This window comes from Ornithorhynchus anatinus, chromosome 2, assembly GCF_004115215.2.
Source record: "Ornithorhynchus anatinus isolate Pmale09 chromosome 2, mOrnAna1.pri.v4, whole genome shotgun sequence".
NCBI classification, from domain to species: Eukaryota; Metazoa; Chordata; class Mammalia; order Monotremata; family Ornithorhynchidae; genus Ornithorhynchus; species Ornithorhynchus anatinus.
This window is the reverse complement of record NC_041729.1, coordinates 5,626,137-5,653,031: the sequence shown is the minus strand read 5'-3', so window position 1 is coordinate 5,653,031 and position 26,895 is coordinate 5,626,137. Positions and strand designations below refer to the sequence as shown.

At 51.9% G+C, this 26,895-nt stretch overlaps 1 protein-coding gene across 1 annotated transcript; it reads right to left on the bottom strand.

Annotated features, from left to right (window-relative positions):
- Window positions 1–944: 944 nt before the first annotated feature.
- Window positions 945–26,640, bottom strand: TMEM233 (transmembrane protein 233). The gene is made up of 3 exons (XM_029058209.1): window positions 26,302–26,640; window positions 13,238–13,375; window positions 945–2,031 (listed from the first exon to the last, which is right to left on the bottom strand). Exons 1-3 carry the CDS (start codon window positions 26,530–26,532, stop codon window positions 2,020–2,022), a joined length of 381 nt encoding a protein of 126 aa, XP_028914042.1. The 5' UTR covers window positions 26,533–26,640; the 3' UTR covers window positions 945–2,019.
- Window positions 26,641–26,895: the final 255 nt, after the last annotated feature.

Sequence of the window (26,895 nt, the reverse complement as noted above, 5' to 3'; positions counted from 1 at the left end):
TCTGCACCGAGTAAGTGCTCAATAAATGCGATCGATAGATTGACGGATGTAACGTGTGTGCTTTTGGGGGGTCCTCAGGGTCCTGAATGCTGTCATAAGCCCGTCATTGGGCAGGGATTGTCTCTATCTGTTGCCGAATTATCCAGTCCAAGCGCTCAGTCCAGTGTTCTGCACATAGTAGACGCTCAATAAATACTACTGAATGAATGAATGAATGAATGAATGAATGATCCCCCCTTCAGCCCCTATCCCCAACTCCACCCCCGGCAGCTGGACGTTTGAGGTACCTTGTTTTTCCGCAGCCACGCCCGGGATCCTGGGCCCCTCCCTCGGAAAGGACACTGGGCTCCTCTCCCGCCCGAGGTGGGAATTACTGGCCCTTTGCTCTCCTCCTTTAATAACGATGGCATTCGTTAAGCGCCTACTGTGTGCCAAGCCCCGTTCTAACCCCTGCGGGGGGGATGCAAGGTGATCAAGTTGAACCACGTGGGGCTCACAGTCTTCATCCCCATTTGACAGATGAGGGAACTGAGGCCCAGGGAAATGAAGTGACTTACCCACAGTCACACAGCTGACAAGCGGCTGAATGGGGATTTGAACCCACGACCTCTGACTCCCAAGCCCGGGCTCTTTCCACCGAGCCACGCTGCTTTAGTCTGTAAGCTCCTGGTGGGCAAGGAACCCGTCTACCGACTCTTGTATTATACTCTCCCAAGCGCTCAGTCCAGTGTTCAGTCCATAGTAAGCGCTCCATAAATACCGCCGATCGATTCGATCGATCCGGGGCACAGCCCCTAAACGAGCGGCCTTCCGGCTCCGCCCGCGACGTCTTACGTCGATCCCGTCCAGGCCTCTCCTGCCGGCTCTCCGAGAGCCGGGGCGCGAGGGAAAGAGTCGGGATCTGCCAGAGCCGGTGCCGAGGAATCAGACTCTCCACACCGCGGTCGAAGCGTTTAGATAAAACCAGATTTATTCTGACTCTCGGCCACGCGCTCGGGTCCCCTCGAGGAGAGAGAGCCAGCTCCAGAGGCGCCCCCGGGGAATCGGAAACCCGAGGACGGAATCTCGGAATTCTGTGTGGCGGAGGGTGACGTCCCCCTCCGGCCTCCTCACCCCCCGGTACTCCCAGGGGGTGAAGGTCCGGGGCCCGGGCCGCAACCGGAGTTTCGACGGGAGCCCGAGGTGAGCTTTAACAAGGATATCAGCCCAGCAGGGACGTTTAAGGAAAGAGGGCTTTGGCAGGCAGTAGGAACTGGGGTTCAGGGAGTCAGAGGCGACATTCACGCGGGGCTGTGAGGGAATGGCCGGGGGGGTGGGAAAAGAATGAAAAGACCCCATTCCGGACACGGGCGGTTCATTCGCGGGAGGGAGACGAGACGTCCACGGCACCGAGGTTGACCCCCCGGCTGGAGGGGGTACAGGGAGCGGGAAGCCGCAGGAGAGGGGACAAGAGATTCGGCCGGGAAAAACGAGCGATTCGTGAGGAGAGGACCGGTCCATCCCTTCAAACCCATCCTCCCTGGTAAGAGGAGGGCCGGGGGGCGGTCTCCCTCTGCGGGGACCGCTACGGTCGGTTCGCCACATGCGGTCGGGTGTTCGGTGCTGGGCGCCCCGAGATACGCTCCATCTCTTCCCCCTTCGCTGTGCGCAGCATCCACGTGCTGGGTCGGGGGTGCGGGTTCTCACGGGGACCCCCCTCCCCAAATCCAGAATCCAGGAGGATTCTGGAGGCCTTCCAACGCCGTCCCCCGCACCTCGAACTCTGAGGAGAGGAGAAGGTGGGAGGGGGCTTCACTGAGATTAGGTTTTACCAATCAAGGCTGGGGCGATACCATTGGCGCCGCTTGGGACTGGGCTCATCCGTCGTCGGGTTCGTCCGCCGGGGCCGGCCCCGTCTCGGGAGGGGATCGCGAGGGGAAGGATCAAACAGTCTGTGACGGGGGATAGATAGGAACTTCTTCAGAAACTTCGTTCTCTGGGGTTGAGTTGCGGCTATTCCTTCCGGCGACCTGCAGTCCATCAAAATTCGGACTAGGGCATAAAGAGAAAGGGGGAGAGAGAGAGAGAGAGAGAGAGAGAGAGACTCTGTTGGGATAATAATAATAATCGTCCGCTCATTTGTATATATTATTACCCTATTTATTTTGTTAATTAGATGTACATCCCCTTGATTCTATTTATTGCTACTGTTTTTGTCCGTCTTTCTCCCCCGATTAGACTGTAAGCCCATCAATGGGCAGGGATTGTCTCTATCTGTTACCGAATTGTACATTCCAGGCGCTTAGTACAGTGCTCTGCACATAGTAACCACTCAATAAATACTATTGAATGAATAATAATGATGATGATAATTTAGGTATTTGTTAGGTGCTAGAGCAGATACAAGGTAATTGGGTTGGACACAGTCCTTGCCCCACAAAAGGCTCACAGTCTTAATCCCCATTTTCCATTTGAGGGAACTGAGGACCAGAGAAGTGAAGTGACTTGTCCAAAGTCAGTTGGCAGACACGTGGCAGAGCCGGGATCAGAACCCAGGTCCTTCTAATAATAATTCTAATAATAATAATAATATTGGTATTTGTTAAGCGCTTACCATGTACAGAGCACTGTTCTAAGCACTGGGGGAGATACACGGTCATCAAGTTGAATGAATGAATAGTACTTCCTCCAATGCCCAGACAAGACCGTGCACAGTTTATTCAAGCTGCACCTTGTCCCCTGCCAAAAAGCAGGCCTACCTGAGGTCTGGCCTCGTGGCACTTTTAAAGAAACTGGGGCACTTTTAAAGAAACTGGGGCACTTAAGACTCGATATGGCGGCACTCGCCGCAGTGCATTCTGCGTTCCACGAAGACCAGGTCAGGTCTGAATAAAGTCCAACTTGGAGGGTTCCGATAGCCTCTCGGACTCTCATTTCCTTCTCAAAAGTAGAACTGAGTAAGGGGAGCCCAAATAAGGGGGGCAGTGAAGATCTGAATCCCGATTAGACCGTAAGCCCGCCAAAGGGCAGGGACTGTATCTGGTGCCGATTTGTCCATTCCAAGCGCTTAGTACAGTGCTCTGCACATAGTAAGCGCTCGATAAATACTATTGAATGAATGAATGAATCTGAATCAAAAAGAGACCAGATATCCCAGGACACCCTGCAGCACAGTTGGCTTTTTTCTTTAAATTTGGTATTTGTTAAGCACTTCACGTGCCACGCACTGAACTAGGCTCTGGGTGGATACATGGTTGTCCCTGTCCCTTTGGGGCTCACGGTCTTATTCTCCATTTTACAGATGAGGTAAACTGAGGCCCAGAGAAGTGAGGTGACACCCAGTGTCATGCAACAGACAAGTGGTGGAACATGGATTAGAACTCGGGTCCTTCTGACTGCCAGGACCATGCTCTATCCCCTAGGCCAGGCTGCTTCAAAGCTTTGGCTTCCAAGCCGTCCATCCCCTGGCCCCCTCCTACCTCACATCCCTTCTCTCCTTCTCCAGCCCAGCCCGCACGCTCCGCTCCTCTGCCGCTCACCTCCTCACCGTCCCCCGTTCACGCCTATCCCGTCGACCCCCGGCCCACGTCCTCCCGCTGTCCCGGAACGCCCTCCCTCCTCGCCTCCGCCAAACTCACTCTCTTCCCCTCTTCAAAGCCCTCCTGAGAGCTCACCTCCTCCAGGAGGCCTTCCCAGACTGAGCCCTCCCTTTCCCCCGCTCCTCCTCACCTTCCCATCGCCGCTACTCCCGCCTTCTGCTCTACCCCCTTCCCCGCCCCACAGCACTTGTATATACTGGCACACATTTATTACTCTATTTTATTAATGACGTGTATATATCTATGATTCTATTGATCTATTTTGATGGCATTAATGCCTGACTCCTTGCTTTGTTTTGTTGTCTTTCTTCCCCTTCTAGACTGTAAGCCCATTGAAGGGTAGGGATTGTCGCTCTCTGTTGCCGAACTGTACTTTGCAAGCGCTTAATACCGTGCTCTGCACACAGTAAGCGCTCGATAAAGACGAGTGAATGAATAATAATAATAATAATAATGTTGGTACTTGTTAAGCGCTTACTATGTTCTGAGTGCTGGGGTAAACACAAGGGAATCAGGTCGTCCCACGTGGGGCTCACGGTCTTAATCCCCATTTTACAGATGAGGGAACTGAGGCACAGAGAAGTTAAGTGACTTGCCCACAGTCACACAGCTGACAAGTGGCAGAGCTGGGATTCGAACTCATGAGCCCTGACTCCAAAGCCCGTGCTCTTTCCACTGCGCCACGCTGCTTCTCTACTTGTCTTGTAGAATGAATGCTTGTCTACTATTAAGGGCCACTTGGCCTGCGAAATCCCTTATTTTCCAGCGTGGGATCTGACTCTATCTGTGGCCCCTGCTGGTATTTGTTAAGCGCTTACTATGTGCAGAGCACTGTTCTAAGCACTGGGGTAGATACAGGGTAATCGGGTTGTCCCACGTGAGGCTCACAGTCTTAATCCCCATTTTACAGATGAGGTCGCTGAGGCGCAGGGAAGTGAAGTGACTTGCCCACAGTCACACAGCTGACAAGTGGCAGAGCCGGAATTCAAACCCATGACCTCTGACTCCCAAGCCCGTGCTTTTTCCACTGAGCCACACTGCCTCTCTGCTCAACCAACCAACACATAAATGGGCTGGATCCAGCCTTGCCTCCGAAATCCTTGGACTGGCTCAAAGAAAAAATTCAGGGCCCCAGCAGACTGGTAAGGCCCTGAAATTTGAGCTTGCAAAGGGCTCCCTAACAATAACAGTAATCGTGGTATTTGTTAAGCGCTTCCTATGTGCTAGGCACTAAGCCCTGGGGTAGACACGAGGTAATCAATTCGGACACAGTCCCTGTCCCACTAAGCCGCTCTAAGCCCTGGGGTAGACACGAGGTAATCAAGTCGGACACAGTCCCTGTCCCACAGAGGGTTCACAGTCTTAATCCCACTTTCCAGATGAAGTAACTGAGGCCCAGAGCAGTGAAGTGACCAACGCTAACCTTCTCACTGTACCTCAATCTCATCTATCTCACCTCCGACGTCCTCTCACCCACACCCTCCCTCTTCATATCAGACAGTTGCTCTCCCCCACTTCAAAGCATTATTGAAGGCCTATCTCCTCCAAGAAGATAATCATTACCCTCTTTATGATAATCATTACCCTATTTATTTTGTTAATGAGATGTACATGGCCTTGCTTCTATTTATTTGCTATTGTCTTAATGCGATGTTCATCCCCTTGATTCTATTTATTGCTAATGTTCTTGTCTGTCTCCCCCATCAGACTGTAAGTCCCTCAAAGGGCAGGGACTGTATCTATCTGTAACAGATTTGTACATTCCAAGCACTTAGTACAGTGCTCTGCACATAGTAAGCGCTCAATAAATACTATTGAATGAATGACGAAGCCTTCCCAGACTACTCCCTCCTCTCGTCTCCCACTCCCTTCTGCACCGCTCTGTCTTGCTCCTTCATTCGTCCATCCCCACGACACATATGTCTATACCTGTATATATTTATCTACTTTTTAGTTCATATTAGTGTCCGTCTTCCCCTCGCGTCGTGGGCAGGAATGTGTCTGTTGGTTTTTATAGTGTACTCTCCCAAGTGCTTACTACAGTGCTTTGCACACAGCGAGCACTCAATAAATACCACTGAACTACTTGAGCCAGAACAAGCGGCGTTAGTCCCCTTCCAAGGGGTGGGGAGGGAACTATGTTTCCAAACAGAAACCATCCTTGTGAAAGATGTATTGTGGGAAAATCTCACGGGGCGGTAACTGGAGGCCTTGTGACACCCCCATGCCCCTCAGCCCCATAGCAGTTATAACGTTGGTATTTGTTAAGCCAACAAATAAAAAGAGCCCGGGCGTGGGAGTCAGAGGTCATGGGTTCGAATCCCAGCTCTGCCACTTGTCAGCTGTGTGACCGTGGGCAAGTTACTTCACTTCTCTGGGCCTCAGTTACCTCATCTGTCAAATGGGGATTAACTGTGAGCCTCACCTGATGACCCTGTATCTCCCCCAGGGCTTAGAACAGTGCTCTGCTCATAGTAAGCGCTTAATAATAATAATGTTGGTATTTGTTAAGTGCTTACTATGTGCAGAGCACTGTTCTAAGTGCTGGGGTAGACACAGGGGAATCTGGTTGTCCCACGTGGGGCTCACAGTCTTAATCCCCATTTTACAGATGAGGCAAATGAGACACAGAGAAGTTGAGTGACTTGCCCACAGTCACACAGCTGACAAGTGGCAGAGCCGGGATTCGAACCCATGACCTCTGACTCCAAAGCCTGTGCTCTTTCCCCTGAGCCACGCTGCTTCTCTACCATAGCCGTAATTTATTCATTTCCATTAACGTCCGTCTCCCCTTCTACAGTGTCAGCTCACTGCGGGTAGGGTATGTGACTACCAACTCTGCTAGACTTTACTCTTCTAAGCGTTGAATACAGTGCTGGGCACACAGGAAGCGCTCCATAAGCAGCAGCGTGGCCTAGGGGATAGAGCCTGGGAATCAGGAGGACTTGGGTTCTAATCCCCGCTCCGCCCCGTGTCTGCTGTGTGACCACGGGCAAGTCACTTCACTTCTCTAGGCCTCCGTTCCCTCATCTGTAAAATTCATTCATTCAATAGTATTTTTATTGAGCGCTTACTATGTGCAGAGCACTGTACTAAGCGCTTGGGATGAACAAGTCGGCAACAGATAGAGACAGTCCCTGCCGTTTGACGGGCTTACAGTCTAATCGGGGGAGACGGACAGACAAGAACAATGGCACTAAACAGCGTCGAGGGGAAGAACATCTCGTAAAAACCGATGGCAACTAAATAGAATCGAGGCGATGTACAATTCATTAACAAAATAAATAGGGTAACGAAAATATATACAGTCGAGCGGACGGGTACGGTGCTGTGGGGATGGGAAGGGAGAGGTGGAGGAGCGGAGGGAAAAGGGGAAAATGAGGCTTTAGCTGCAGAGAGGTAAAGGGGGGATGGCAGAGGGAGTAGAGGGGGAAGAGGAGCTCAGTCTGGGAAGGCCTCTTGGAGGAGGTGATTTTTAAGTAAGGTTTTGAAGAGGGAAAGAGAATCAGTTTGGCGGAGGCGAGGAGGGAGGGCGTCCCGGGACCGCGGGAGGACGTGACCCGGGGGTCGACGGCGGGACGGGCGAGACCGAGGGACGGCGAGGAGGTGGGCGGCGGAGGAGCGGAGCGTGCGGGGTGGGCGGTAGAAAGAGAGAAGGGAGGAGAGGTAGGAAGGGGCAAGGTGATGGAGAGCCTTGAAGCCTAGAGTGAGGAGTTTTTGTTTGGAGCGGAGGTCGATAGGCAACCTGGGGATTAAGAGCGTGAGCCCCACGCGGGACAGGCTCTGCGTCCAACCCGATTCACTCATTCATTCAATAGTATTTATTAATAATGGTGGTATTTGCTAAGCGCTTACTATGTGCAGAGCACTGTTCTAAGCGCTGGGGGAGATACAGGGTCATCAGGTTGTCCCATGTGGGGCTCACAGTCTTCATCCCCATTTTACAGATGAGGTCACTGAGGCACCGAGAAGTGACTTGCCCACAGTCACACAGCTGACAAGTCGCAGAGCCGGGATTAGAACCCACGACGTCTGACTCCCAAGCCCGGGCTCTTTCCACTGAGCCACGCTGCTTCCCAATAAAGCGCTTTATTGAGCGCTTACTATGTGCAGAGCACTGTATTAAGCACTTGGAATGTACAATTCAGCAACAGAGACCATCCCCGCCCGTCGACGGGCTTACACTCGCGTCTACCCCATATCTACCCCAACGCTTAGAAGATTATGTTGTCTTGTTTTTGTCGGTCCGTCTCCCCCGATTATACTCGGAGCCCGTCGTTGGGCGGGGACTGTCTCTCTCTGCGGCCGAATTGTCCATTCCAAGCGCTTAGTCCAGTGCTCGGCACAGAGTAAGCGCTCAATAAATACTACTGAATGAATGAAAAGAGCGTTTGGCACATAGTAAGCGCTTAACGAGTACCATCGCTATTATTCTTCTTATAAATACGACCGATCGATTCCCTCCCTCGTTTCTTCCTCCGGGATGGGCTCGGCCGTTTGGGCAGCTCTGAGGGGGCTGGTTTCCGAACGCGCTCCTCGCCTGGGCATCTGCCGGCGGGTAACCTGACCCGTCCTTGGCACCCGGCGGGGCCCCGATGACCCATGTCACTGAAAACTGACCGCTCCTCTGACGGCTTCTGCCCCTCTGAACCCACCAGCCTGCCGGGCGGGGCTCCAAGCAGGGCGAAAAGCCAGACTCTCCGAGCCTGTCGACTCACCACTCCATCTCTCGAGCACTTACTGTGTGCAGAGCACCGTACCGAGCGCTTGGGAGAGCAGGATCTAGTGGCTCAGCGGAAAGAGCCTGGGCTTGGGAGTCAGAGGTCATGGGTTCCAATCCCCGCTCTGCCACCTGTCAGCCGGGGGACTGGCGGCAAGTCACTTCACTTCTCTGGGCCTCCGTTCCCTCATCTGGAACAGGGGATTAAAACCGTGAGCCCCACGCGGGACAGGGACTGTGTCCAACCTGATTAAATTGAAGCAGCGTGGCTCAGTGGCAAGAGCCCGGGCTTGGGAGTCAGAGGTCATGGGTTCGAATCCCGGCTCCGCCGCTTGTCAGCTGTGTGACCTGGGGCAAATCACTTCACTTCTCTGGGCCTCAGTGACCTCATCTGTAAAATGGGGATGAAGACTGTGGGCCCTATGTGGGACAACCTGATTATCTTGTATCTACCCCAGCGCTTAGAACAGTGCTTGGCATATAATGAGCGCTTAACAGATGCCAACATTATTACTATTATTGTAACACCACTAGGCTTAGAACAGTGCTTGGCACAGATTTAGCGCTTAGCAAGTAACATTATTATTGTTATTAGTTCCCTCCCTCAGCTTCTCTGTCCATTAAATATATCCTCGTCACCCCAGACAAACCCTCACACACTGGCTTGTGTGTGTACCATACACCGAAATATGTGCGTACACGCTTCACTTTCTCACTCACTCTCAGCCTCACACCCTGCTCTTCAAGAAGGTCAGGGGTTCTAATCCTGGTTCCGCCACACGTCTGCTATGGGGCTTGGGCAAGTCCCTTCAATTTGCTGGGCCTCAGTTCCCTCATCTGGAAAATGGGGATTAAGACTGTGAGCCCCACGTGGGACAGGGATTGGGTCCAACCTGATCATCTGTATCTACTCCAGTGCTTAGAACGGTGCTTGGCACATAGTAAGCGCTTAACGAGCACCATAATTATTATTATTATCAACCAGTCATCGGAGTGCTTCTCGTGGGCTGTGTACTAAGCACAAGGGGGAGTGTAATACAATAAAGTTGGTAGCCAGATTCTCTATCCTCAGGGAATTTACAATCCCATGCTGTACACCCCCTCCTGATAACAGATGCCCTCACAAAGATTTACAGTCACACAATTAAACCTCCTCACCCACCCCCAAACAAACACTCCCAGGCAGGCTTGTGAGTCAGTTGTACTTCCTGTGTGCATATCAGTCCATATTAGCGCTTAGAACAATGCTTCGCACATAGTAAGTGCTTAATAAATCCATCACCATAATAATAATGCTGGTATTTGTTAAGCGCTATGTGCAGAGCACTGTTCTAAATGCTGGGGTAGATACAGGGTAATCAGGTTGTCCCACGTGAGGCTCACGGTTAATCCCCATTTTACAGATGAGGTCACTGAGGCACAGAAAAGTGAAGTGACTTGCCCACGGTCAACCAGCTGACAAGTGGCAGATCCAGGATTCGAACCCATGACCTCTGACTCCCAAGCCCGGGCTCTTTCCACTGAGCCACACTGCTTCCTCTCTCTGCTCTGCCCCCTTCCCCTCCCCACAGCACTTGTGCATATTTGTGTATATTATTTATTACTCTATTCATTTTATTACTGAGGTGTATATATCTATGATTCTATTTATCTTGATGGTATCGAAGCAGCGTGGCTCAGTGGAAAGAGTCCGGGCTTGGGAGTCAGAGGTCATGGGTTCAAATCCCGGCTCCACCGCTTGCCAGCTGTGTGACTTCGGGCAGGTCACTTCACTTCTCTGGGCCTCAGTGACCCCATCTGGAAAATGGGGATTAAAAACTGTGAGCCCCACGTGAGACAACCTGATCACCTTGTATCCCCCCCAGCGCTGAGAACAGTAAGCCCGTCAAGGGGCAGGGATTGTCTCTATCTGTTGCCCAATTGTCCACTCCAAGCGCTTAGTACAGTGCTCTGCACATAGTAAGTGCTCCATAAATACTACTGAATGAATGAACAGTGACTTGCACATAGTAAGCGCTTAACAAATACCACCATTATTATTATTATCTTGTTGTCTGTCTCCCCCTTTTAGACCGTGAGCCCCTTGTTGGGCAGGGATCGTCTCCAACTGTTGCCGAATTGTCCATTCTGAGTGCTTAGTACAGTGCTCTGCACACAGTAAGCGTTCAATAAGTACGACTGAATGAATGAATAACAAGAACCAGAACTCGCCGCAGCTAAACCCTCTTCTCCCCCCATTTCCCTCTGCTCCTCCCCCTTTCCCTTCCCCTCAGCACCGTACTCGTCCGCTCGACTGTATATATATCTTCATCACCCTATTTATTTTGTTTAATGAGATGTACATCACCTCGATTCTATTTATTTGCTATTGTTTTAATGAGACGTTCATCCCCTCGATTCTGTTTATCGCCACTGTCCTCGTCCGTCCGTCTCCCCCGATTAGACCGCAAACCCGTCAAAGGGCAGGGACCGTCTCTATCTGTTACCGATTTGTCCATTCCAAACGCTTAGTCCAGTGCGTGGCTCAGTGGAAAGAGCCCGGGCTTGGGAGTCAGAGGTCGTGGGTTCTAATCCCGGCTCTGCCACTCCTCAGCTGTGTGACTGTGGGGAAGTCACTTCACTTCTCTGGGCCTCAGTGACCTCATCTGGAAAATGGGGATGAAGACTGCGAGCCCCATGAGGGACAACCTGATCACCTTGTATCCCCCCAGCGCTTAGAACAGTGCTTTGCACGTAGTAAGCGCTTAATAAATACCAACATTATTATTATTAGTAAGCACTCAATAAATATATTATTGAATGAATGAAACCATGAATAAACGCTACTATTCTTCCTTCCACCTCCTCCTCCTTCTTCAGATTAAGAGAGTGAGAAGTACCTAGCGGGGCTCCAGAAGGGGTCGAGCACAGACCCCGATTTCCCGATCCCCGTCACATGCCTCAGTTTCCTCATCTGTAAAACGGGGGCGAAGACTGTGAACCCCTTGTGGGACAGGGATTGGGTCCCACCTAATTTCTTTGTTTCTAGCCCAGCGCTTAGAAGAGTGCCTAGCTCACAGTAACCCCTTAACCGATACCAGAAAAAAATAAACCCCCAATCCGCAAGCAAGCGACTTCCTTCAACTAAGTGCTCCGCACACAGTGAACGCTTTTTTGAATAGTACTTGTTAGGCACTAACTATGTGCTAAACAATGGACTACTATTAATAATAATTGTATTTGTTAAGTGCTTACTATGTTCATTCAGTCGATGGTATTTATTTGGCGCTTACTATGTGCCAAGCACTGCACTAAAGCGCTGGGGTAGACACATGATAATCAGATCCCACGGTACTACTACTAATAATTAGTAGTAATCATTAGAGAAGCAGCGTGGCTCAGTGGAAAGAGCCCGGGCTTGGGAGTCAGAGGTCATGGGATCGAATCCCGGCTCTGCCGCTCGTCAGCTGTGTGACCGTGGGCAAGTCACTTCACTTCTCTGGGCCTCAGTGACCTCATCTGGAAAATGGGGATTAACTGTGAGCCTCACGGGGGACAGCCTGATGACCCTGTATCTCCCCCAGAGCTTAGAACGGTGCTCTGCACATAGTAAGTGCTTAACAAATACCAACATTATTATTATTATTATTATTAATAATAATTGTGGTCTTTGTTAAGCGCTTCCTTTGGGCCAGTTACTGTACTAAACGCTGGGGTAGACACAAGATGCAGCCCGGGCTCGGGAGTCAGAGGTCATGGGTTCTAATCCTGGCTACCCTCCTTGTCAGCTGTGTGACTTTGGGCAAGTCGCTTCACTTCTCTGGGCCTCAGTGACCTCATCTGGAAAATGGGGATAGAGACTGTGAGCCCCACGGGGGAAAACCTGATCACGTTGTATCCCCCCAGCGCTTAGAACAGTGCTCGGCACATAGTAAGCGCTTAACAAATACCATCATTATTATAATTATAATTATTATAATGAATATTATAATTATATAACTATTATAATAATAATGGTGGTATATGTTAAGCGCTTACTACGTGCCAAGCACTGCAGTCAACGCTGGGGTAGATACAAGGTATTCAGAACCCACATGGGGCTCACAGTCTAAACAGCTTGGACTAGTAGAAAAAGCACGGGCCCTGGAGTCGGAGGACCTGGGTTCTAATCCCGGCTCTGCCAAGTGCTCGCGGCGTGACCTCGGGCGAGTGGCTTGACTTCTCTGTGCCTCGGTTTCCTCAATTGTAAAATGGGGATTCAATACCTGTTCTAATTGACCAGTGCCTACCCCAGTGGTTAGACGAGTGTCTGACACGTAGTAAGAGCTTAAAAAATATCATTTAAAAAAAGGCAATCAAGCAACCAATCTGGAGTAAGGATTGAGGCCTCCCGGTTCCCCAACTCCGTGTGGACTCCCAAGCCCTCAGGTGGGCTACCGGAGGCTGTTTGACCTTGGGTGAGTCACTTCATTCCTCCGGGCCTCAGTTACTTCATCTGTAAACTGGGGATTAAGACTGCGAAGCCCGGGGTGGGACCGGGCCCGGGTCCGACCCGATTGGCTTCTACCTGCCCCGGGGCTTAGTACAGTGCAGGGCTTAGTCGAGAAGCAGCGTGGCTCAGTGGAAAGAGCCCGGGCTTGGGGGTCAGAGGTCATGGGTTCGAATCCCGGCTCCGCCCCTCGTCAGCTGTGTGACTGCGGGCGAGTCACTTCACTTCTCGGTGCCTCAGTTACCTCATCTGCAGAATGGGGTTTAAGACTGTGAGCCTCACGAGGGACAGCCCGATGACCCTGTATCTCCCCCAGGGCTTAGAACAGGGCTCTGCACATAGTAAGCGCTTAACAAATACCAACATGATTATTACAGTGCCTGGCACGTAGTAAGCGCTTGACAAACACAACGAAAACCCGAAAGGAGAAAGGGGAATGCGGGACGGAAGGCAGGTGCCCGGCGGGCTTACCCATCCGCTGAAGTGAACTACGCAGTAGGTCGCGATGAGGAGGAGGCCGATGACGATGGCCGCGATGGCCACCCATTTGGCGTTCTGACCCAGTCTTCGGGACCCTTCCACGTCTCCTTGGTTATAGCTGTTCAGAGCCTGAGGGGAGAAAGGCGGAGCCGCTCAGTCAACAGAAACGGCGTCGCTTGGTGAAAGGAGCCCGGGCTTAGGAGGCAGAGGACACGGGTTCTAATCCTGGTTCTATTTGTCAGCTCTTGCCGCTTCACTTCTCTGAACCTCCGTCGCCTCATCTGTCAAATGGCGATGAAGCCCGTGAGCCCCACGTGGGACAACCTGCTGACCTCGTACCCACCCCAGTGCTTAGAACAGTGTTGGCACACTGGAAGCGCTTAACACCGTTATTATTATTACAGTAATAACAATGTTGGCATTTGTTAAGCGCTTACTCTGTGCAGAGCACTGTCCTAAGCACTGGGGAAGATACAGGGGAATCAGGCTGTCCCACGTGGGGCTCACGGTCTTAATCCCCATTCTACAGATGAGGTAACGGAGGCACAGAGAAGTGAAGTGACTTGCCCACAGTCACACAGCTGACGAGCGGCAGAGCCGGGATTCGAACCCATGACCTCGGACTCCAAAGCCCGTGCTCTTTCCACTGAGCCCCGCCGCTTCTCTATTCATCAGTCATCAGTATTCATCAATCCCTCTCAGGGTGGCACCTGGAGGGTTTCCAGTACTTTACCAGTCTCGACTACGGGAGGGAGAGTCAGGCAGAGGCCCGTCCGTTCCAGTCCTAGCTGGGCCGGTGGCTAGCGAGGGGCTACGAGTTCATTCATTCGTTCATTCGATCGTTTTTTATTGAGCGCTTACTGGGTGCGGAGCACTGTAGTAAGCGCTTGGAAAGTACAATTCGGCAACAAATGGAGACAATCGCTGCCCAACGACGGGCTCACAGTCTAGAAGGGGGGTCAGGGCATCTGCTGCAAGACAAAACTCGCCCGTGCCGGGCAGCGGCGGCGCGGGAGAGAGTCGAGGGCGGAGGCTCGGGTCGACCGCGCGGAAGGAGGCGATGGGCAACCCTTTCCGGATTTTTCCCAAGAAAACTCTACGGATCCACTACCAGAACGACGGCAGACGGAAGGCGTCCTGGGAGAGATGGGTCCATGGCGTCGTTACGGGGCGGACACGACGGCATAAGACAAAAGTATTCATCGAGCACTTACTGTGCAGAGCACTATTAGCGTGGCTCGGTGGAAAGAGCCCGGGCTTGGGAGTCAGAGGTCATGGGTTCTAATTCCGGCTCTGCCACTTGTCAGCTGTGTGACTGTGGGCAAGTCACTTCACTTCTCTGTGCCTCAGTGACCTCATCTGTAAAATGGGGATTAACTGTGAGCCCCACGTGGGACAACCTGATTACCCTGTATCTCCCCCAGCGCTTAGAACAGTGCTCTGCACATAGTAGGCGCTTAACAAATAACAAAATTATTATTATTTAGCGCTCTGGAGAGTCCAACAGAACAACAGAACAGAGACATTCCCCGCCCGCCTTGAGCTTATGGTCTAGAGGAGGAGCCGGGAATGAAGAGAAATACATAAATGACAGATATGGACATAAAGGCTGAGGGCCAGGGGAGGTCCCACAGCAGACAAGCGATGGAGCCGGGATTAGAACCCGGGTCCTTCTGTCTCCCAAGCTCGGGCTCTACCCTCCAGACCACCCTGTTTTCCTGATACAAGATAACTCGGTCCCACGAGGGGCTCTCAGCCTAAGTAGAAGGGAGAACAGGTACTGAATCCCCATTTTACAGCTGAGGAAACAAAGGCACAGAGGGGTTGAGTGACTTCCCAAAGTCGCACAGCAGGCATAATAATGACGGTATTTGTTAAGCGCTTACTATGTGCCAAGCACTGTTGTAAGCGCTGGGGGAAATAGAAGGCAATCGGGTTGTCCCATGTGGGGCTCACAGTCTTCATCCTCATTTTACAGATGAGGGAACTGAGGCACAGAGAAGTTAAATCACTTGCTCAGAGTAACACGGCTAAGTGGCGGAGCCAGGATTAGAACCCACAACCTCTGACTCCCAAGCCCGGGTTCTTGCCACTGAGCCACGCTGCATAACCCTTTCACTCCCCCCAAAACCGGGACGCTGGTTCCACCTGATTGACTAATATCTATCCCAGCGCTTAGAACAGTGCTTGGCACATAGAAAGCGCTTATTATTATTATTATGGTATTTGTTAAGCGCTTACTATGTGCAGAGCACTGTTCTAAGCGCTGGGGTAGATACAGGATACTCAGATTGTCCCAACGTGGGGAGATTTACCATCGTCATTATTGTTATCCCTCGCCTTTCAGACCGATCTGACGTCTTTTTATCTTTTTAGTCCGTCGTATCTATTGAGCGCTTACTGTGTGCACAGCACTGTACTAAGCGCTTGGGAGAGGACGACAGAACGGACCCATTCCCTGCCCACAACGAGCTTACGGTCTAGAGGGTCGGACTGTTCGTTCATTCGATCGTCTTCATTGAGCGCTTTCTGTGTGCAGAGCACTGGACTAAGCACTGGGAAAGTACAAGTCCACCCACCCACCACTCTGCCCTCCTGCCATTCCACCCCCCCCCAGCTCCGCTCTCTTGCCGTAAGCTCATCACGGGCAGGAAATGTCACCGTTTATTCCCAAGCGCTCAGTCCAGTGCTCTGCCCACAGTAAGCGCTCAATAAATACGGTTGAATGAAGTGGCGGAGCTGGGATTAGAACCCAGGTCCTTCTAACACCCGGGCCCGGGCTCTTTCCACACACTCCCTGCCCACAACCAACTTACAGTCTAAGAAAAAGCAGCATGGAGTAGTGGATAGAGCATGCGCTTGGGAGTCAGGGGATCACGGGTTCTAATCCCGGCTCTGCCACTTGTCCGCTGTGTGACGTTGGGCGAGTCACTTCGCTTCTGTGGGCCTCAGTGACTTCATCTGTAAAATGGGGATGAAATCTGTAAGCCCCACGTGCGACAACCTGATCATTTCGCATCTACCCCGGCGCTTAAAACGGTGCTTGGCACATAGTAAGCGCTTAACAGATACCATCGTTATTATTACTCTGTGCCTCCGGTAACTTAGCTGTAAAATAGGGGATTGAGACCGCTTCAGCGTTGCAGCCACTGAATAAGGAAACCCAGCGGAAGGAGCGGAACGGGGCACTTGCCACGTGCAGAACACTGTACTAAGTGCTTGGGCGAGTGCAATTCGACGATATAACAGTCACCGCCCTGCCCACGAGGAGCCTCCAGTCTAGAGGGGGAGACGGACATGAAGAGAAATTAAAAAAAAAGAGGGATGTGGACCTACGCGGTGTGGGGCCGGGAGCCGGGGATGAAGAAAGGGAGCGAGTCAGGGCGACGCAGAAGGGGGAGGGAGGAGGGGAAAGGGGGGCTTAGTCTGGGAAGGCTTCCTGGAGGAGGTGGGATTTCAATCGGGCTTTCGGCGGGGGAGAGGAATCGTCTGTGGGGTGTGAGGAGGGAGGCCGTTCGGGGCCCGCTCGGTCAGCGGGCGCCGGCCTCCCTGTCGTGCCAGGGAGGCCGGCGGCTGCCGCGGGAGGTGGCGGAGGGACGTGAGAAGTAGCCTGGCCTACCGGCTACAGCCCGGGCCTGGGAGGCAGAGGGTCGTGGGTTCTGATCCCGGCTCTGCCCCTTATCGGCCGTGTGACTTTGGGCAAGTCGCTTCACTTCTCTGGGCCTCAGTTCCCTCATCTGGAAACTGGGGATGAAGACTGGGAGCCCCACGCGGGACAACCTGATCACCTTGTATCTCCCCCAGCGCTTAAAACGGTGCTTAGCCCATAGTAAGCGCTTAACCCATTTGTACATTCCAAGCGCTCAGTACAGTGCTCTGCACGTAGTAAGCGCTCAATAAATAGTATTGAATGAATGAAGGAACAAATACCAACATCATTATTATTATTCTCTGTGCCTCCGTTACCTCATCTGTAAAATGGGGATTGAGACTGCGAGCCCCACATGGGACAAGGGACTCCCTCCAACCCGCTTTGCTTGTCTCCACCCCAGCGCTTAGTACAGTGCCTGGCACGTAATAACTGCTTAATAAGTGCTTAATCCTGACTCTGCCCCTTGTCAGCTGGGTGACTGTGGGCGAGTCACTTCACTTCTCTGGGCCTCTGTTCCCTCATCTGTAAAACGGGGATGAACACTGTGAGCCTCACGTGGGTCAACCTCGTCCCCCTGTATCTCCCCCAGCGCTTACGATAGTGCTCTGCACGTAGTAAGCGCTTAACAAATACCAACATTATTATTAATAAACACCATAATAATAATTATTAATCGGGTCAACCCACTCTACTGTACTCTCCCAAGCTTTCGGTACAGTGGCCTGGGTGCAGCAAACTGTTAAACTCCTTGAGGGCAGCGATCCCGCTTACTGTACTCTCCCAAGTGCTTAGCACAGCGCTCTGCACCCTGCGGACTCTAAGCTCTTTGAGGACGGCAGGCTCTACTGTCCCTTCCCAAGGACTCGGGACGGCGTCCGTATTAAATAAATAAGAGATAGGGACATCAGTGGTGCGGGGCTGGGAAGGGGGGGGGGGGATGAAGAAAGGGAGCGAGTGCGAGCGACGCCGAAGGGAGCGGGAGAAGAGGAAAGGGGGGTGCAGCCAGGGAGGCCCTCCTGGAGGAGATGGGCTTTCGATAAGGATTTGAAGCGGGGGAGAATGATTGCTCGGGGGATTTGAGGAGGGAGGGTGTTCCGCGCCAGAGGCGGGATAATAATGATAATGTCGGTATTTGTTAAGCGCTTACTAGGTGCAGAGCACCGTTCTAAGCGTGGGTTGTCCCACGTGAGGCTCACAGTCTTCATCCCCATTTTCCAGGTGAGGTCACTGAGGCCCAGAGAAGGGAAGTGACTCGCCCACAGTCACACAGCTGACAAGGGGCAGAGCCGGCATTCGAACCCAGGTCCCGCGACTCCCAAGCCCGGGCTCTTGCCACCGAGCCACGCTGCGGGCGAGAGGCTGGCGACGGGCTAGACGAGAGCTGGGTCCGGCGGGTAGGTGGTGGGCATTAGGGGAGCGAAGCTGCGGGCTGGGCTGTGGCAGGAAATCTCCATTTATTCTGTTAACGAGGTGTCCTTGATCCTATTTATCTTGGTGACGTTGTTTCGTTTTGTTCTGGTTCGCCTTGCCGTCTCCCCCGTTCCGCGAGCCCGTCGTTGGGCACGGACGGTCTCTATCTGTTGCCCAATTGTCCATTCCAAGCGCTTAGTCCAGTGCTCTGCACATAGTGAGCGCTCAATAAATACTACCGAATGAATGAAATCCGAGTCAATGATTGGCACGTGTCGATCACTCACCGTACTAAGCATTAGGGAGAGTACAGGCGCATCTACGGCAGCGCTTAGTACAGTGTGCTGCGCCCAGTGATTGCTCCCCTTTAATAATAATAATAATAATGTTGGTATTCGTTAAGCGCTTACTCTGTGCCGAGCACTGTTCTGAGCGCTGGGGGAGATGTAGAAGGAGCGTGGCTCAGTGTAGAAGCAGCGCGGCTCAGTGGAAAGAGCCCGGGCTTGGGAGTCAGAGGTCAGGGGTTCGAATCCCGGCTCAGCCACTCGTCAGCTGGGTGACTGTGGGCGAGTCACTTCACTTCTCTGGGCCTCAGTGACCTCATCTGGAAAACGGGGATTAACTGTGAGCCTCACGTGGGCCGACCTGATTACCCTGTTATCCACCCCAGCGCTTAGAACGGTGCTCTGCACATAGTAAGCGCTTAACAAATACCAACATTATTATTATTACAGGGTCATCAGGTTGTCCCACGTGAGGCTCAGTCTTCATCCCCATTTTACAGATGAGGGAACCGAGGCACCGAGAAGTTAAGTGATTTGCCCAAAGTCACACAGCTGATAGGTATTCACTCGCTCTGGGCCTCGAAGCGCTCACGGCCACAGATGTAATTTATTGATTCGTATTCGTGTCCGTCTCCCCTTCTGCACGCAGGGAACGCACGTGCCGACTCTTCCGTACTCTCCCGAGCGCTTAGGACAGGGCTCTGCACACGTAACGTGTGCTCAATAAATGCCACTGATTGACTAAGAAGGAGAAGTGAGGGGAGACTGTCTCCCCCTTCTAGACTGTGAACCCGTTGTTGGGCAGGGACTGTCTCTATCTGTTACCGAATTGTCCTTTCCAAGCGCTCAGTACAGTGCTCTGCACACAGTAAGCGCTCAATAAATTCAACTGAATGAATCCAGACGGGGTGCCACAGCATTTTTTTAAAAGTACGTGTGAAGCGCTTACCTTGGGAGAAGCCCTGGAGTAAGTGCTGAGGTGCTTAGTACAGTGCTCTGCACACAGTAAGCGCTCAATAAATAGCACCGAATGAATGAATGAATACAAGTTAATCGGATTGGACACGATCCCTATCCCTCACGGGGCTCAAAAATCCAAGTTGGAAGCTCGCTGTGGGCAGGGAATGTGACTGTTTACTGTCGTATTGGGCTCTCCCAAGCGCTTAGTACAGTGATCTGTAAGTATTCATTTATTCAATCGCATTTATTGAGTGCTTACTGCATGCAGAGCGCTGTACGAAGCGCTTAAGAAAGACGACTGAATAAATGAACGAACCGAGGAATCTCCTCCCTGTTTTACGGATGAGGAAACTGAGGCCCAGGGAAGTGAAGTGACTTGCCTAAGGTCACACAACAGGCGCGTGGAAGAGCCGGGATTAGAACCCAGATCCTCCGACTCCGTGCTCCTTGCATTAATCGAACCTGGTTCTCTGCTGAACAGAGCAGCTCTCATCTTCTTCGTTGAGCACCCACTCTGCGCCGAGCACTGTACTGAGCGCTTAGGAGAGTAATAGAGAGTTAGAAGACAGAACCTCTGACCTCAAGGGGCTTACGGTCCCGCAGAGGAGACAAACAGAAAATAATTTACCGAAAGAAGTGAAACGAATCCACAGTCTTAGTATCTCCACCGTACTTTCCCCAAGTGCTTAGTACAGTATACCGCACTGACTGATCGACCGATTGATCACGCACTGAATAATAGCGATTATTTGCCGGGTTGAATCCCCTCCCTCTTCACATCAGTTGATCCCTATTCTCTGCATTTTTAGGGGGCAGGGAATGTGACTCTTTATTGTCATACTGGACTCTCCCAAGCGCTTAATACAGTGCTCTGCACACAGTAAGTGCTCAATCATCCCCTTGATTCTATTTATCGCTATTGTTCTTGTCCGTCTCCCCCGATTAGACCGTAAGCCCGTCAAAGGGCAGGGACTGTCTCTATCTGTTACCGATTTCTCCATTCCAAGCGCTTAGTACAGTGCTCGGCACAGAGTAAGCGCTCAATAAATACGATCGAATGAATGAATGAGTGAATACACATGACTGAGTGAAATCTCATTTTCAGGAGGCCTTCCCCAATTAATTCTTCTCTCTTGGTCATGTCTCAATCAATCAATCAACTGTTCGCATTTATTGGGCACTTACTGTGTGCAGAGCACTGTATTAAGCGCTCAATAAATACTACTGAATGAATGAATATTGTGTGCAAAGCATTGTATTAAGCGCTTGGAAGAATACAGTATAACTTGTCTCCTGTGTGAAGAGCCCGGGCTTGGGAGTCAGTGGTTGTGGGTTCGAATCCCAGCACAGCCACTTAGCTGTGTGACTTTGGGCAAGTCACTTCACTTCGCTGTGCCTCAGTTACCCCATCTGTAAAATGGGGATGAAGACTGTGAGCCCCACGTGGGACCACCTGATCTCCTTGTATCCACCCCAGTGCTTAGAACAGTGCTTTGCACATAGTAAGCGCTTAACAAATGCCATAAAAAAGTCATGCTTAATAATAATAATAATAATAATAATAATAATAATGTTGGTATTTGTTAAGCGCTTACGACGTACAGAGCACTGTTGTAAGTGCTGAGCACTGTCTCTGTGCCTCAGTTACCTTATCTGTAAAATGGATATTAGGACTGTGGGACAACAGACTGTGTCCAGCCTCAATATCTTATATCCGCCCCAGTGCTTAGCACAGTGCCCAGCACCTAGTAAGCGCTTAAGAGATACCATTAAAAAAAAAATCAGAGTGGGTAGACACGTTCCCTGCCCACATTGAGCTTCCAGCCTAGAGGAGTTTATTATTATTATTGTTAATAATAATAATCATAGTGCTTGTTAAGCACTCGATACCTGCCAGATACTGTACTAAGCGCTAGGGAGGATGCAAGCTAATCGGGTTGGACACAGTCCCCGTGGGCTCACAGTCTCGATCCCCATTTTACAGATGAGGCAACTGAGGCACAGAGAAGTGAAGCGACTTGCCCGAGGTCACACAGCAGACAATAAATAAAGAGCTTACAGTCTTGAAGTCAGTCAACTGTACTTATTGAGGGCTTATTGCGTGCAGAGCACTGTATTAAGCGCTTGGGAGAGGACAATATAACAACAGGCCGATACATTCCCAGCCCACAACGAGCCGACAGCCTAATAATAATAATGTTGGTATTTGATAAGCGCTTACTATGTGCAGAGCACTGTTCTAAGCGCTGGGGTACATACAGGGTCATCAGGTTGTCCCACGTGAGGCTCACAGTTAATTCCCATTTTACAGAATAATAATAATAATAATGTTGGTATTTGTTAAGCGCTTACTATGTGCAGAGCACTGTTCTAAGCGCTGGGGTAGACACAGGGGAATCAGGTGTCCCACATGGGACTCACAGTATTAATCCCCATTTTACAGATGAGGGAACTGAGGCACAGAGAAGTGAAGTGACTTGCCCAAAGTCCCATAGGTGACAAGTGGCAGAGCCGGGATTCAAACCCATCACCTCTGACTCCAAAGCCCGTGCTCTTTCCACTGAGCCATGCTGCTTCTCTAGAAGCCCAGAGAAGTGATGTGACTTGCCCACAGTCACCCAGCTGACAAGTGATAGAGGCGGCATTCGAACCCATGACCTCTGACTCCCAAGCCCAGCTCTTGCCACTGAGCCACGCTGCTTCTCTGTTACCGATGAAGGCTTCCGATGAGCGAGAAGACGGAGGCAGAACAACAATTTACAAAACTGATTTAATTAATTCATCCAATCGTATTTATTGAGCGCTTCCCGTGTGCAAAGCACTGTGCTAAGCGTTTGGGAGAGTTAAGTCTAACAGAGATGGCAGATACGTTCCCTGCCCACAAGGCTATCACTTTACTGCCTAAATCAAATTCTTATCGCAGGCCCGTCTCCTCCGAGAAGCCTTCCCTGACTGCGCCCTCCTCTCCTCCCGCTCCCTTCTGCGCCGCCCCGACTAAAGACGGTGGGGCGGATTTGGGTGGGAAAAGGAGAAATTTGACTTCGGACTCAAGAGCTTGAGGTTTATTACGATCCTCGTTAAGCCCCGAGGATGCGTCAAGCACTGTTCTAAGCGCTGGAGGAGATCCAAGTTCATCGGTTCCTGTCCCCCCCGGGGAATCCCAGTCTCAGCAGCGTGGCTCAGTGGAAAGAGCCCGGGCTTGGGAGGCAGAGGTCATGGGTGCGAATCCCGGCTCCGCCACTTGTCAGCTGTGTGACTGTGGCCAAGTCACTTCACTTCTCCGGGCTTCAGTGACCTCATCTGGAAAATGGGGATGAAGACCGGGAGCCTCACGCGGGACAACCTGATGACCGTGTACCTCCCCCCAGCGCTTAGAACAGTGCTCGGCACATAGTAAGCGCTTAACAAATACCAACATTATCATTATTATAATTATTCCCTAGGAAATGACTCACAAATCCGCCTCCCACATCCCTCCTCCCACTTGACTCTCACGTTTCCTCCTGCCTCCACTAATAATGATAATGACGGTATTTGTTAAGCGCTTACTATGGGCCAGGGACTGTATTAAGCCCTGGGGCAGATATAAGGAAATCAGTTTGGACACAGTCCCTGCCCGACGTGGGGCTCACAGTCTCGAGTCCCATTTTACAGATGAGGGAACTGAGGCCCAGAGAAGTGAAGTGACTTACCCAAGGTCACCCAGTGGACACGTGTGGAGCTGGGATTTGAACCCACGACCTTCTGACTCCCAGGTCCGGGTTCTAACCCAAAGCCACATTGCTTATAATAGCAATAATAATAATGACGATGGCACTTGGTAAGTGCTTACTATGTGCCAAGCACTGTTCTAAGCACTGGGGGGGGAGGATACAAGGTAATCATGTAGCCCCACATGGGGCTCACACTTTTAATCCCCATTTTCCAGACGAGGTAACTGAGGCACAGAGAAGTGAATTGCCCAAAGTCCCACAGCTGATAAGTGAGGCCCAGAGAAGTGAAGCGACTTGCCCAAAGTCACACAGCAGACAAGTGACAGAGCCGGGATTCGAACCCATGACCTCTGACTCCCAAGCCCGGGCTCTTTCCACTGAACCACGCTGCTTCTCTCTCATAAACAGTGGTTTGTTCTAAACTGCGGGGAGACGGTGAGCTCGTCATGGGCAGGAAATGTGTCTGTTTATTGTTGTATTGTCCTCTCCCAAGCGCTTAGTGCAGGGCTCTGCACATAGTAAGCGCTCAATAAATATGACTGACTGGTGTCTGGCACATAGTAAGCACTTAACAAGTACCATAAGAAATACAGGTGATGGGAAGGAGGAAGGCACAGTTTCTCTATTTTTCTCCCCCTCTAGACCAGAAACTCATTCATTCATTCATTTATTCACTCATTCATTCATTCACATTTACTGAGTGCTTACTGTGTGCAGAACACTGTGCTAAGCGCTTGGGAAAGTAAAATACAACAATAAACAGTGGCATTCCCTCCCCACAAGGAGCTTACAGTCGGGGGAGACAGACATCAATAGAAATAAATAAAATGACAGCTATGTATACAAGTGAGAAGGGCAACCCAGCATGGCTTAACGGAAGGAGCCCGGGCTTGGGAGTCAGGGGTCGTGGGTTCTAATCCTGGCTCCGCCACTTGTCCGCTGTGTGACTTTGGGCAAGTCACTTCCTTTCTCTGGGCCTCAGTTCCCTCCTCTGGAAAATGGGGATGAAGGCTGTGAGCCCCACATGGGACCACCTGATATCTCCCCCAGCGCTAAGAACAGTGCTTGACACATAGTAAGCGCTTAACAAATACCGTAATTATTATTATTAGAAGCGGTGTGGCTTAGTGGACAGAGCCCGGGCTTGGGAGTCTGAAGGTCATGGGTTCTAATCCCGGCTCCTCCACTTGTCTACTGTGTGACCTTGGGCAAGCCACTTAACTTCTTGGTGCCTCAGTTACCTCATCTCTAAAATGGGGATTAAGAATGTGAGGCCCGTGGGGGCCAACCTGATCACCTTGTACCTATCCAGCGGTCAGAACAGTGCTTGGCACGTAGTAAGCGCTTAACAAATACCATAATAATAGAGGTGGTGTGGGGCTGGGAGGGGGGATGAAGAAAGGGAGCAAGTCAGGGTGATGCAGAAGGGAGGGGGAGATGAGGAAAAGTGGGGTTTCGTTTGGGAAGGCCTCGTGGAGGAGGTGGGCCTTCAGTAAGGCTTTGAAGGCTCATTGAGGGTAGGGAACGTGTCTACCAACTCAGATGCACTGCACTCTCCTGTGCGCTTAGTACAGTGCTCTGCACACAGTAAGCGCTCAATAAATACCATCGACTGCCCGATCCAGGAGGCAGGTTGTGGTGGGGAAGGAGGAAGGGAAGGAGGGAGAGTCTGGATGCCAACCCAGATCTGGTCCTGCCCTGGGCCTCGGACCTTCGGCGGGTTTGGGGGAAAGGGAGATGGGAACTTGTTGGACACCCCTGAAATCTGCACCCCGGGAGTTGCTTGCCACCCCCAAATCTGCAGCCCGGGAGTTGTTTGCAGCCCCCAAATCTGCAGCCTGGGAGTTGTTTTCAGCCCCCAAATTTGCAACCCGGGAGTTCATCCGTTCAATCGTGTTTATCGAGCGCTTACTGTGTGCAGAGCACTGTACTAAGCGCTTGAATGTACAATTGGGTAACAGAAAGAGACAATTCCTGCCCCAAAACGGACTCCCAGTCTAGAAGGGGGAGACGGACAGCAAAATACATTGTTTGCAGCCAAATAATTTGCAACCAGGGAGCTGGTTGCAGCCCCAAAATTTAGACCCCGGGAGTTGCTTGCAAACCCAGAATTCGTAGGCCGGGAGTTGATAATAATAATAATGGTATTTGTTAAGCGCTTACTATGTGCAGAGCACTGTTCTAATCGCTGGGGTAGATACAGGGTAATCAGGTTGTCCCACGTGAGGTTCACTGTCTTCATCCCCATTTTACAGATGAGGTAACTGAGGCACAGTGAAGTTAAGTAATTTGCCCAAGGTCACACAGCAGACAGGTGGTGGAGACGGGATTGGAACCCACGTTCTCTGACTCCCAAGCCCGGGCTCTTTCCACTAAGCCTCCATGCTTCTGAATTTGCATCCCAGGAGATGGTTGCAACCTCAGAATTCGCAGCCCGGGAGTTGTTGGTAGCCCAGATATTTGCACCCCACTAGTTGCTTGCAACCCTCAAATCTGCAGCCCGGGAGCTGTTCGCAGCCCAAGGATTTGCAGTCCGGGAGTTGCTTGCAATCCCAGAATTTTTAGCCCGGGAGTCGTTTGCAGCCCCCACATATTCAGTCCGGGAGTTTGCAGCCCCAGATTTTGCAGCTCGGGAGTTGTTTGCAGCCCAAGCACTTGCACCCCGAGAGTTGCTTGCAACCCCAGAATATGCAGCCTGGGAGTTGTTTGCAGCCCTGAAATCTGCACCCCGGGTGTTGCTTGCAACCCCAGATTTTGCAACCCGGGAGCTGCTTGCAGCCCCCCCAGAACTTGCACTCCGGGTGTTGCTTGCAACCCCCGAATTTGCAGCCCGGGAGCTGTTTGCAGCCCAAGGACTTGCACTCCGGGAGTTGGTTGCAACCCCAGAATTTGTAGCCCGGGAGGTGTTTGCAGCCCCCAAATTTGCAGCCCGAGATTCTGGAAGGTGGGGAGCCGTGGGGAGGGGGCGGCTTCCCCCTGCCCGGGGGGGGGGTCCTCCTCTCCCTCCCCCCTCCATCCCCCTCTCCCCCCACTCACCATGACAGAGAAGACGAAAGCCACGATGTTGATGGGGTACGCGGGGCAGAAGCATGAGAAAATGGTGAGGAACAGGTAGTTTTTGGGCCTGGGCACCTCCTCTTCCTCCTCCTCGTCCTCCTCCTCCCCGCCGGCCTCCGGGCTGTCCCCTCTGTACCCGGGGGGCCCGGGGGGCCCGGCCCCCCGCTCCGGAAGAGTTTTGAAGGCCGTTTTGGGGGTGAGTTTGGACATGGCCCGGGAGGGGAGGGGGCCGGAGGGAGGGCACAGCAGCAGGCAGAGGGCACAGAGGGAGAGACTGGCACAGCCCAGCAGAGCCCTGAGCTCAGGGACACCCGTGACCTCGCCCCCACCCACCCACCCAACCACCCTCCTCCTTCTCCTCCTCCTTCTCCCTCCCCCACCTCGGGAAAACCAGCCAAGAAAGGAGGTGGGGGGGACAGACAGACAGAGACACAGAGGGGAGAGGGGAGACAGGGCAGGGGAAGAGAGGAGAGGATAGGGGTGGGGGGAGAGAGGAAAAAAGGGAGGGAGAGAGGAAAGAGGGGAGGGGGGAAGGAGGAGAGGAGAGAGAAAAGAGGGGAGGGGGAGGAAAGA